The following is a 13,215-nucleotide window of genomic DNA, read 5'->3' as shown; positions in this document are numbered from 1 at the left end:
TCTGACATTGATATTAAAAGCATGTATTTTCTATTGTAAAATTATTAAAACAAAATTCTTAATAAACTCACTCATGAATATACAAGCGACTACATGAAGGTTAACTAATTTGCATATTCCTTAAAAAAACGCGCTTTAATTTATTCGTTTTTTTTATGGTTTCTTATGAAATGATTGGTTTCATTTCACTATCATGCTGAATCTATTTATGCATAGTTTCTACATTCTGCATAATAGTGTAGAATTTAAGATGAAAATGTTCAAGCACACGGAAATATTTATATATATATATATATATATATATATGTATATATATATAAATATATATATATATATATATATATATATATATATATATAAAAGTACCTGTCGTTGACTAGGTTCAAAAACAGCCTACAGAAAATGGACTCTGATTTATGAAAGTATGATAGGTTATGAAAAGGAAGGGTTGTAAAGAGATAGCTTCGAATTTGGTGCTATCAAAACCAAAGCAAAACATGATGAAAGTAAAAATAAAATAGATAGACCCCATAATTTATTATACCATACCTGTTCACACTGAAGCACTTATCACAATATTCTGTGGATCTATATTAAAAAACCTTGTTAAACTTTGTGACATATTTCAATTCTATGGAGGTCAGGTGCAAACGAACACCCCATAATTTTATTATACCATATTTCTTCAAACTGAAACATAATTATCAAAGTATACTTACGCAGATAGATATGAAAAGTCTTTATTAAAGTTTGTGCCTATTTCCATTCTATGGAGGCCAGGCGCGAACGCAGACCCCACAATTTTATTATGCCATCCCTATTTAAGTTAAAACATACTTATCAAAGTATTATTATGTACATATATATCAAAAAAACTTGTAAAAGTTTTTTTTTAATTTTTAAATTTTTTATTTCCATACTTTGTGGACCAGGTGCGAACTCAGACCCCACAATTTTCATGAATCACCGTTCTGCCAGATCAAACATACCCATTCCTGTGTCCCGATACATCTTCTATGATTATATGTAATCAGTTTTTTAAAATAGTCAACCATATAGGAGCCTATTCGTGACCAGATACACACACACACACACACACACACACACACACACACATTCAGCTTTATATTTTATATATATATATATATATATATATATATATATATATATATATATATGTATATAGATATATTTATTTCGATCCGGGCTTGAGGCAGTTCCCTGTCGAGTTGCACTGATGAGCTGTGAAACAGCAAAACAGTACTGTATGTGGATGACTACAATATATATATATATATATATATATATATATATATATATATATATATATATATATATATATATAAAAGCGACCGTGTGCAAAAAATCTCTACCAACCTCCTCTCTGAATATTTGTTCTACACAGTTGAAATTTGATATATAAGGTATTTGGACTTGTAGCACATTTTTTGATTTAGTTTTTGGTCAGAAAACATGACTGCTAAGGGGCCAAAATTGAAATCAAAACATCCGATCTTGGCAAGATAAGTCGGATAAAACATTACTCTTGCTATTACTTTTATGCCGCTCTGGTTTCAATTTTTAGCGGATAATAGCCAAACCATATTTGTTTTTATAACATTAGAAATCATTGCTATATATTGGATAATAATCAATAGCTCCATAATAATAAATAAGAAATCTATCAATGGCTCTATAATAATAGATAAGACATCTACATAAATTAAAGTATAATATTTAAGCGTATTTTACGACTGGGCAATGCCAGGCGGTTTAATAGTTACTTATAACAACGTTTATTATTATTATCGAATATTGAAAATATCTTACAATTGAAAAACTAATTTATTATATATTTTATTTCCTCTCTTTTTAATATTTAACCATCAATATCACATGTCAGTAATAATGTGAGAGTTACTATTTTCAAACCTACCAAAGTTCCACCATTACTGATCATCAGTGTTATCTACTTGACACGCATTAATCCTTATCCTCGCATGGTCTTTGGGCCTTAATAAGTGGCAACCTCCTAGATAAAATAAACTCCAGTTAAAATAGTATGAAAGCTGTTCTCCATTTATAACCTCTTTGCGGCATACCACTAATCATGGGAGGTAATATTGGATAAGTGATTAAGTTCAAATTCAGTTCATTCTACAATACCACTTTTACTTAGGATGTTGGCAACCTTCACGTGGTCTCTCCCATAAGTACTTGACGTCTTTATAGAAAGAATTCTGACCAGCAAAAAATATCGGAGAAACTGTTGTGTGGACTCACTCATGAATTAAAGATGTATTCTTCCTACTATAGAAATAAACTGAGTTATGACTCTTGGCGTGTGTGACATGACCGTCCCAGGGGGCGGTTGAGCTCCCCAAAAGAGGTAGTGAAAACTTAAAAATTTATTAGAGAAAACGGACAAGCGTGACTCTTTATTAAAGAGTGACATCAAAAATCCCTGCTGAGAGAAAAGAATAAAATAATAAATGCCATTTTAAAGATTGAGCAAAAACATACTCGGTGCAACAATGAGAATTCATATTTTGGAGAATGACAGCTCACCTGACCTGGGATAACGGGTGTAACCCTGAAGGCCTGATAAACCGCTTGCAACCTTGCAGGTGCAATTTGTGTGAGAATTCTTAGGGGTCCAATCAGAACATGGCGGAAGTTGACACTGTCATGGTTGATTGGTTAGAGGGACCACCCAACTTAACCCCGCCCAGACCCATATAATCATGTACAGAGCCAAGAAACGGCAGTTGGGAGTTGAGAGTTTAAAGTTAGATCGAGTTTGAGAGACGAATTATCGCTTCTCCCCTTTCCACGATGCTCCGTATCACTAACAGCACACTACTAAAAGAGAAGAGAGAAAACATAAAGATTAATTATCAACTTATACAGACTCATTACTTGTGAATTGTAAAGAACAATTGTACAAATATATGTATCTTTTTTTGAAAATTAATCAGTAGACTAAAAAGGAGCTGAGTTTGTTTTTCCCCCTCTGAATTGAGGTCTTCCTGTCGGAAGGCGAATTATGAGTTACTGTTTCCTTTTCCTTAGCGTGCGATCGACCAGCGAAGCACTGGCATATCAACCCTAACACGATAGGAACTGACAAGCACTTGCCACGCATTGAAGACTAACCAGTGCAACCAACAGGTCCTCCTGCATTGAAAAGGTCACATCTGGACATTGTCAATCAGAATAGTGACTCGGACGAGATCAGAGGTCACAGCGTGGACAGTGAACTTTCATAGTCCGCTATCTGGGTGGTATTTACTACGACGTTTGCTATTTGTATATCCTGTTTTTTTTTTGTTTCAATATATTTTATCTTTTCTAATGCATATTAAAAATAGAAAAAATGATTGAGAATCCTCTCATACGAGCGAAAGCTAGCATGTCTTCAAAGTTAAATAAACATCTCTTTTAAAGAAAAAAAATCTGATGTCGTTTGGCTTTTTAAAGGAATTTTAATATTCATTCATAACGATGTTCAAAAAAAAAAAAGTACTATCTTAGAAGTGCCCATATTTTACTTAGTGACCACAACAGAAACAATTGCCACAATAGAATCCTTAGATTCATACAACGACGACGACCACGACGGTGGTGGTGGTGGTGGTGGTGGTGGTGGTGGTGGTGGTGGTGGTGGTGGTGGTGGTGATGATGATGATGATGATGATATAACACAACGGTTGGGATCCACCACTATATATGTTCAAATGTAAAAATATAGCATGTTTTAACGTATCTGTGTTAGAAGTTATTAGATGTTAGCAAATGGTCTGCACGTCTTTTTGTTCAAGTATGTGTTCTTGTGTTGAATCAATCAGAATTGCTTTGTATTTGGACATTTGAGTCATTCTTGAAGATGAATAAAAAATATATATATAAATTACTTTTTTCTGTACTTTTTTCTTTTGTAAAGGAGAAAAAAGTTAGATCATCAAATGCTGACTCTTCTTGATTCATTTGAGCCGTCTTCCTTGATCCCAGGGTTTAGATTCTAAATTAAAGAGACACAATAAAATGGTAAAAGAAAAATTGATCACAGCATTATTCTTTGAATTCTTTACTGCACCGATCTTTATTCTATCTCTTGTGTGTTTTTTTTTCTATTTAAAGATGTCAATTTTTTTATAAGATATGTCATGCCATTATCACCAAAGTTTTCTGAGAAAAAAAGAAAAAAGAAATAAAATATATTTTGTAATTCCAGTTCAAATAAATAACTAAATAAATAAATCATGGAAATATAATTTATTTCTTGTTTTGTTTTTTTTTTTTTAATTTTTTCCGCTGTTTTTCTTTTTTGAACTTTTTTTTTTTAAATAATTTTGTTTACAAATTTTTTTCTTGTTACCTCCCTTGTTAAAAATAGGGAAAGGTAATGTCATAGTTCTTTTTGTTTTTGTTTGTTTTTGCAATTTAGCTTTTCATTTTGTTTTGTTATTTTCTTGTCCATCCATTTTTTTAATACAAGAGTTTCTTTTTGTTATTTTACATATATAAAACAGTTCAAATAAATATTTTTCTGTTATTATTTCATTGCTTTTCTTACCCACATGCAGTATGGAAAAATGTCATTTGACAAGAAAAAAAAATATTAAAAAAGTAAAAATGGGGTGGTGGGAGAAGAAAAAGAAAACTTTTATTAAACTTTTGACAGCATTAATAGTCTCTTCAAGATTATAGGATGCGGAAAGCTTCTTATAAACAGTTACCATCTATTATATAAAGAGCAATTGTCTGTGTATATGTGTGTGTTTGTATGTCCAGATAAAAGTAAAAAAGTAAAAAGTAAAAAAAAAAAAAAACAGCCACAAAGTTGGCATTTTCTTGATCAGCGTTGCCCCAGGTGAATAATATCTAAAATTTAGAAAAAAAAATTATTCACTCTCTAGACATCAACAAGTAACAAACATTTTTATTAACTCGAAATAATCTCGACTGCTTGCAAACAGATTTTTCGACAGATTTGGATCATGCATATCTTAGATTATTACACACATTTTGGATTTTTTATTTTGATCTATTCGTCAGCAGTATAAATCCAATTTCTTCTTATCAGAACATTGAATTTTGTGATCATTTTGCCTTGAAAACACAAAACCACTCCATATCCTTTCCTCCGGATTTTTAATCTTTGGTTTTTACTTCATCTTTCATTTTCCATTTCTTTTCACAATTTCATGAAAACTTTGCAGTAAATACTTTCTTTTTGCATTTATGACTAACTTTCATATAATGCTGTTTCAATTTATTCGAGTACTCGGAAATTCACAGCGTCACTATAATGTTCATTTGCTAATATCTTTCCTTTGATGAGAAGAACACATATTTTGAAGGAAATTTTAATTTCTTATTTCAGTATCCTGTCAAATGATAAATTCGTGTAAAATATAATTCAATCTTAAATTGTGTTCTTTTATATGTATATATATATATATATATATATATATATATATATATATATATATATATAGAGAGAGAGAGAGAGAGAGAGAGAGATAGATAGATAGATAGATAGATAGATAGATAGATATTATTTATTATTAAATATCATTTTACGTGCATAAAAGTATACCTATGGGCACGTGTGTTTCTGGCTTTTAGCTTTCGTCAGTATAAGTCAGGATCAAACTGATGACATCAGTATCCGAATTCGGATACTTTACCGATGTACCACGGTCGATCACCACTTTAAGCACGTTTTTTTTTTATCGCTTATAAAGTTATTTTATATATATATATATATATATATGGATGATTATACAGCCATATAAAAAATTTTAAATAGGATATTAATAAACAAAATAAAATAAATAAAACATATATATACGATCAGTGATGCACACGACCTTATGTAAAGGCTTAATGGGTTCGATATTGAACGCTGTCCCCATTAGGAATTCACAGGACCACGTACTTCCGGTAAGAATTCAAATAATAATCGATATCTCATTCGCTAAAATTATACAAAAAAATCAACAAATAAATAAAAAAGATTAAATTAAATAGATGAATGAATAAAAAATGGAGACATCTATAAAAATGTAAAGAAAGGAACCCATGCAGATACCCTTTTCGGCTTTACTGCTGTCCCGTTCCCACGTTCATTTCTGCCTTACGATATTTCAATGATTTTCTTTGAAGGACATTATTTGGTCCCTTATCTTTTGAAAAAGAGATTTATTCTCGAAATATTAAGACCTTTAAAATCCCGGTTATATCAAACGATAAGTTCACATTTACTGATTTATGGCGATTTTCTTGAAAAATGAATGCATATACGAATAGATATACGAAGTTAAATGAAATAACGAAACAAATAAGACGTTCTTTTGTTTATCCATTTTTGTTCGTACGTCACGCCAATACAACTGATTCAAAGAATAATGTCATTTGCATATTACATTAAAAAATCTATTTTAATAATTAGCTCGATTTTATTAATTGTTTGTTGTTAATAGAATTGTCTTCATTGTTCTATTAAGAAATCTTATTTAAAGTTGATTTATTTAATTTATTTTCAATTATTATTAGTCTACGCAAGTTGCCTTTAAAAACGGATGTTTATCAATTTAAGTTGTAGGAGTTATTTCCCCTTTAAGCTATTTCCAGTTTAATTTTTATAGACAAAAATTGATGTATTTTATGCTTTCATAAATCCAACATGTGATCCACTTTCAAGAAAACTGTAAGAAGTTAGGATATTTGGTGTACGAATATCTTAAACAGTATGCGACTAAACCTTCCGACCGCCAATATTTTCCAACCTTGCAACACCTGGTATATAATGCTAGTAATATAAAAACAGGGGTAGAACTGGTTTTCTATGAATGAGAATATCAACTTCACAAGCTGTTCCCAGGTGCATGTATATTCCGATCAGAGAAAATGATGACGTTAGGTTTTTGCAGTTCTTGCACGGGGGTGTCAACGTCATCCTACATACAGTGCCTGATATTCCTAAATAGGCATCCAGCTGGTGCTGACCAGACTCAACGTTGCTTAACTTTGGTGATCTAAGGAAATACACTGTGTCAATGTGATTATGTTATATATAGAACACTGTGATCGAAAGCTAAGTCCTATTGTAAGTAAAGTTGCTATTTGAGCCATAATCAGAGAGGGGTCCTCATACCGTTTCCAATAGTATTGAAATATAAGTGAATGTGGTATATCCAGAGATATTTGAACCCAGCTTAACTAATTCCATAATCTGCATATTTATTCATTACAAAATCCCTCCGTTTCATATTCGTTTTATCGTCCGTTTTGTATGACGACAGAAGTTAGCTTTTAGAAATTTATTTCCAAAGTAACCTACCTATAGTCAAGTCTTTATCCCTCTTTCTCTCGGGTCTGTTCTTAATCTATCTAGACTGGTGCATCTACTTCTAGTCTCTCCCTCTTGGTTAGGGTAAAAAAAAGGGGTCTCCAATCTAATAGGTCCTACTTTGTCAACTAGGCTCCAACTCCTGTCCCATCACCGCAATGTTGCACCCCTGTTCCTGTTTTACAAATATTTTCTCTCATGTTTTACTCGGCCTTCTCCTGTAAACTTATGGCCAAACAAACAAGTTCTCGAGTAAATTCGACACTGTTGTTAAAAACTTACAAATACAAAAATCAACACTCTTTTAAGTTGACTTGCACACGAATACGTACGTAACACGCCTTCTTCCAACTCGTTCCCCTGTTCGCTTCACTTCCGCTTTTATTCACCTATCTCATTTGCATAGAAACGACGACAGTCTGCGTTGTTCACGTGACCGTCAACCATAAAACCAACTGGATGTCTCCATGTTAGTCTTTCTTTCCCCCTTTTATTTTTTACACGGCCGACTCTTTGAAGCACGTACACATGCTAGCCAAGTAGGTTACGATTTTCCCTACAGAACTAAAGCTATTACCTCAACTGTTCTTTATCCACTAACTCCAAACACTCGGATCTATTCTTTCAACATGACCATACCATCAAAATCGCTTGTTCTGTACACATCTTCCTATACTGCCCAGCGTTAATCTTTCTTTAAACTCATCAGATCTAAGCTTGGCTCTAAGACGCACAGTGCATTTCCATAGTATCAGTCTCATCGTTTCTCTCCATGCAATGGCTGTTTTCAACCCTCACTAACGTCCATAGGTAATAAAATTTGCACATTTATTTTATTTATATTTCAAGTTATAAAAAAGAAATGAAAATAAAATTTAACAAAGTTATATATGAAATAAAATGGAGGAGATTGTCATTTTTAAGATTGTAAGGTGTCATTCCTTTAGTAATTTTTTTTTCTGTTATAAACTGGTTTAATGGCCATAAAAACACGTTCACCGGCTGTCGTTCTTATATTTTCTTATTCTTATAAATATATATGTATATGGTGTGGTATATAGGTATAACCAGCACAGCTTAATGAAACACCTCTCTTGTTTGCTAGACCAAAAGTATCTGTCATATTTTATAGTTCATGTGTCTATCTCACAACCACTACTCCCACCAAGGAAAGTGCCCAACACAAAGGGAAATAACTGCAAAGAGAAACTACTGGTTCAATTATCCCAACAGTATGGTTCTCGTTTTCCACACCCAACGAAGACATGAGAATTCAGCTCTTGATAAATAAATAAATAAATAAATAAATAAATAAATAAAAGAAATCAACGTTACTCTGAAAAAGACAAAACAGATGTTACAGTTTTCTGTATGATATTAAACATTTTGTTTTATGTAATTCCTCAACATGATATTTGTAATGATTGGTCCAGTAACCATGAAATGACTATTTCTGCTGTCGACATTTCTTTTAGATAATGATCAATTGCAATATAAGGCATGGTAAAAAAAAAAAAAAAAAAAAATTATATTTCCTTTTTTTTCTTCCTTTTTTTATTTTTTTGTTCGACCAACCTTACTTATTTTTGTTGTTTTATTTTATTTATTTATTTTTTTTGTAAAGTATGTTTTACTTCCAAAGTTTTTGTATATTTATTTATATTGGAGAAATAGCCTGAAACATGAAAGTCAATCTCGTCCACAAGTTCCAAGAAATACGTGGTACGTTTTCTTTATTTTTCAACTTTCTTTCTTGTTCTTTTTCGTTATTTTTTTTTTCTTTCTTTCTTTCTAAAATGAAAAATGTAAGAAAAAATTCTGGAAGTACATCTATCGTCTTTGGAGGCATGCGATTCTACAAAAATCCCCTCCCCCACCCCATTATTTCTATTTCTTTTTATTTTCTGATATGATGAGAGGGGGTAGTGCTTCGTTTTCTTTTCTTTCTTATAGAGAAAGAAAAAAGGTTAAAAGTAATTCAATAAAAAATTTGAAAATAGTATTTCTTTACAATCACATCGTTATGAAAAAAAAAAAAAAAAAAAAGTGCTGCATTATTATTTTTTTAATTGTCCAATGTTTAACACGGGTACTCCAACAACAAAGTATTATATATGCCAGCAACATTCTCCCTAGCCGAGTTGAACCAGGTTCCTCTAAAGAAGGAAGTGTCAAGGGAATATCAAATTCTCCAGTCGCATGTATCATATATCCCGGTCTGGAGATATGACGATGTTAGGTTTTTGCAGTTCTTGCAGGAAGGTGTCATCGCCCTCTCAAATAGAGCACCTAGTATTCCCAAATGGTCACCCATCTGGTATTGACCATGTTTTACATTTCTTAATTATTGATATCCATGACAAATAACTCCCTGTCTGAGAATTCTTTCTTCAAACTCCTCGGCTTAACATTCCCAGTAAATATGAACTGGAATAAATACATTGAGGACATTGCGAAGGCTGCTGCAAGAAAGGTGGGATCCTTCTATCGAACTAGAAGACTACTCACACCTGAGAGTATCCTGTACCTCTATAAAGCCACCATTTGTCAATGTATGGAGTATTGTTGTCACATCTAGACTGGTGCATCTACTACTAGTCTCTCCCTCTTGGTTAGGGTCAACAAAAGGGTCTCCAATCTAATAGGTCCCACTTTGTCAACTAGGCTCCAACCCCTGTCCCATCACTGCAATGTTGCATCTCTGTTCCTGTTTTACAAATATTTTAATGGAATGTGCTCTGATGAACTCATTGCACTTGTGCCACCTTGGCGTATATGTACCCAACAAACCCGCTTAGCAACAAAATCACACCCCTTCACTGTTGAAGTTCCTAAATGTCAGAAAGTTTTCTAATCAAATAGCTTCTTCCCTAGAACAGTTAGACTTGGGAATTCTCTTCCTGCTGCCTGCTTCCCAAACTGTACTGATATGCAGAAGTTCAAATGCAACAGAAACCAGCATCTTAATCTTTCTTAGGCATGACCCCAATTAGTAGCACCTTACGTCCAAGTGGCAATATGCCTTGTTTGGGGTGGAGGTGAGTAATAAAAAAAAAATCTAATGAGAACCGCTGTGTTAACGTGATTATCCCATATTTAATAATAGTAAGAGTGTTTACTTATGGGTCAGGAGACCAAGGTTCAATTCTTCGTCGAGTTATTCCTAAAAAAAAATATTTAAAGAAACAGCATTATAAGTTAAGGATCAAGGATAAGTGGTAAGTAATCCCCCAAAAGGAGTGGATTCTTCCCCTACACGCTCTGTGTAGTTGGTAATGATAAGGGAGCTTTCCGGTCACCCTCGACTATGGTCAACCACTTCACTCTAAAAATCATAAACTCTTATTGTAGCAAGATAAAATGTTGAGATGGAAAAAATAAGGTTAAAATTCCATGTAAGATTAGTTTAAGCAGGAAGATGAAATTTTGCATTATAATTCAAGATAATTCAAGAGCTACTTTTAAGGTAAATTTCCAAATTCTTCTTATTCTAGTTTTATATGCGAAAAATTTTGATTTTAGCATTATTTTAATATTGTTTGAACACATTCATGCCCAATCTTGCTGGAGCCGTAGTTTAGGAATGAATCAAATATTTAAATCAAATAAAATATACAGATAAAGTTAATCTGTCGTCATCTTCATTCTTCCATGTATAAGCATTATTCCAACAACTGGCCAATGTTGATCCTGGATTATAAGGGATAAGAAGCAGCCAAGACCAGTGGTCTTTATTAAGGATTTGTTCAATAGTACTCATACAAAAAAACTGAACTGCTTAAAATATAATAAGACACTTTCTATTTTTTTTTTATGACGTTGTGATTGTAATAAAATACTAAAAAAAAGAAATTGATTGAAGTAAATTTTAAATTTTCAGCTTTTGGTTTTAATCACATCGAAAAATTAAATTCTGAAAAAAAAATGTTTTTTTTTCGTCGTTTTTAATCATTTAAATTGAGCAAGTGAGTTCGGAATATAAAAAAAAAACCAATATTATTCTAACTATTATTTAAAAAATAGTTATTCTAACTATTATTTAAAACAAAATTATAATTTTCTTTGCAACCCGACATGTTTAACAACAGCCCGTCCACTTTCAGATCAGTGATTCTTCCATATTCGAGGCAATTGCAAAGTGGAATGTTTTTTGGGCGGGGTGCTCTCCCCGCTCGTTGGTTTCAGATCAATCCACTGGGTACAGTCAGGGATATGTCCGATGTTCGATGTCTTTAAACACCTTGTAGTGGTATTTGTATCTCTGGAGAAGGAAAACTTTTTATTGATTGACTTTTTGTGCTTATCGGGCAGCACGGTGCAAGACTTGAAGAATCGAGGTCCATGTTGCTCTGCAAGAGAGAAAAAAATATTAGAAAATTTGTGTGTGTATATATATATATATATATATATATATATATATATATATATAGAGAGAGAGAGAGAGAGAGAGAGAGAGAGAGAGAGAAAGAAAAGGACAAACCAAGTTATGTGTTCATCAACGTTTCGTCTGTATTGTAAGACTTCTTCTTCTGAATGAAATTAAGAATATATTACATATATTAATATGAAATTAAGAATATAATACACCCAGAAGAAGTCTTACAATAAAGACGAAACGTTGATGAACACATAACTTGGTTTGTTCCTTTTATTTCCATTATTCACATCATATATATATATATATATATATATATATATATATATATATATATATATATATATATATATATATATATAGTATTATCATTATTAAAAAAGTTCTCTAAGTTCTAAATATCGAATTTCACTTAGTTGGTAACTGAGAAGGAACAGCAGAGTGTATCGGTTACATAAACTATGTAATTTATCCAAAACTGGAGTTTTTATAAGTTTCTTTTAAGGTAAACATCTGAAGAGTACGTGACTAAATATGCAGCAATAACTTAATTTTAGAGACTTGTTAGTCGCAATCCGAAACAATATTTGTAATTTATGCAAAATATTCATTCAGCCAAAAAGAAACAAAATATAAACAAAAAAAAAAAAAAAAAAAAAAAAAACAAGTAACGTCGAGCGGCACACAAGCACAAGGGAAAATGGCCGTAATGTATTTGTTACGCAGCCATTTTCTCTTGAGCTCGTGTTACTGCTTGACATTACTTATTTTTCAAGCCGAATAAACATTTTACATAAAGTAAAAGCACTAAAAACTTATCCAACTAGGTAGAAGAGTGACCTATCTTCCCTTTGATAATATTTACTTGTTATATATTTGATGTTCTGACCACTTTTTTTGAATCGCTGTGAATTGTAAAACATACTCGAATAATGTTTTTTTTTTTTCGTTTTCTTGGTGGTAGTAATCTGAATTTCTTTTACTTTTCATTATGCTAATTGTATTAACCCGAATTGTATTATCTCCCCTTTATTTACATCACGTGACCTAAATTTTAAGTAAGAAACTTTTGAGGATTGGATGAGCCATGCAGCTTTAGTTTGGTGCTTCTATATTATGCCCACGAAAAAATATTGAATTCCAAGTAAAACAAATAGTACTTACGTAATTGTCATGTCGCAAATAGTAACATATCCAAAAATTACATAAAATGATAAGGTAGAAAAATAATTTTTCACAGAAAAACTCTTCCGGTTAGGATGAAAACAGTTCGATAAGGTTAGATGCTAGGTTGGACATATTGGGTCACGTGACATAAGCAAAAGGGGCAGTAACTCAGTTGAAAGCAGGCAGAATTTATTCAGAAAACAAAAATAAGCATAAAATATATACATAATTTGTGATATTTTATAAATAACTTTTTTAATTGTTTGATTTTTTTTATTGCTTTATAAAAATAACTGATTAAATATACGAGGAATCG

General features: G+C 31.9%; 1 protein-coding gene across 4 annotated transcripts in view; it reads right to left on the bottom strand.

Moving 5' to 3' along the window:
• Positions 1 to 4,071: 4,071 nt before the first annotated feature.
• LOC145242532 (protocadherin beta-16-like) overlaps positions 4,072 to 13,215 on the bottom strand; it is a 370,951-nt gene continuing 361,807 nt past the window's right edge. For all 4 annotated transcript variants that reach the window (XM_080105609.1, XM_080105610.1, XM_080105607.1 and 1 more), the window contains one exon: positions 4,072 to 11,706. In XM_080105609.1, coding sequence (XP_079961735.1) covers positions 11,462 to 11,706 — 245 coding nt within the window. In that variant the 3' untranslated portion in view covers positions 4,072 to 11,461. The remainder of the gene's footprint in view (positions 11,707 to 13,215) is intronic.

This window comes from Euprymna scolopes, chromosome 21 (assembly GCF_053919585.1).
Source record: "Euprymna scolopes isolate OS-2025 chromosome 21, ASM5391958v1, whole genome shotgun sequence".
NCBI classification, from domain to species: domain Eukaryota; kingdom Metazoa; phylum Mollusca; class Cephalopoda; order Sepiida; family Sepiolidae; genus Euprymna; species Euprymna scolopes.
Note: the sequence above shows the minus strand (reverse complement) of the source record. Positions and strands in the feature narration are given on the sequence as shown.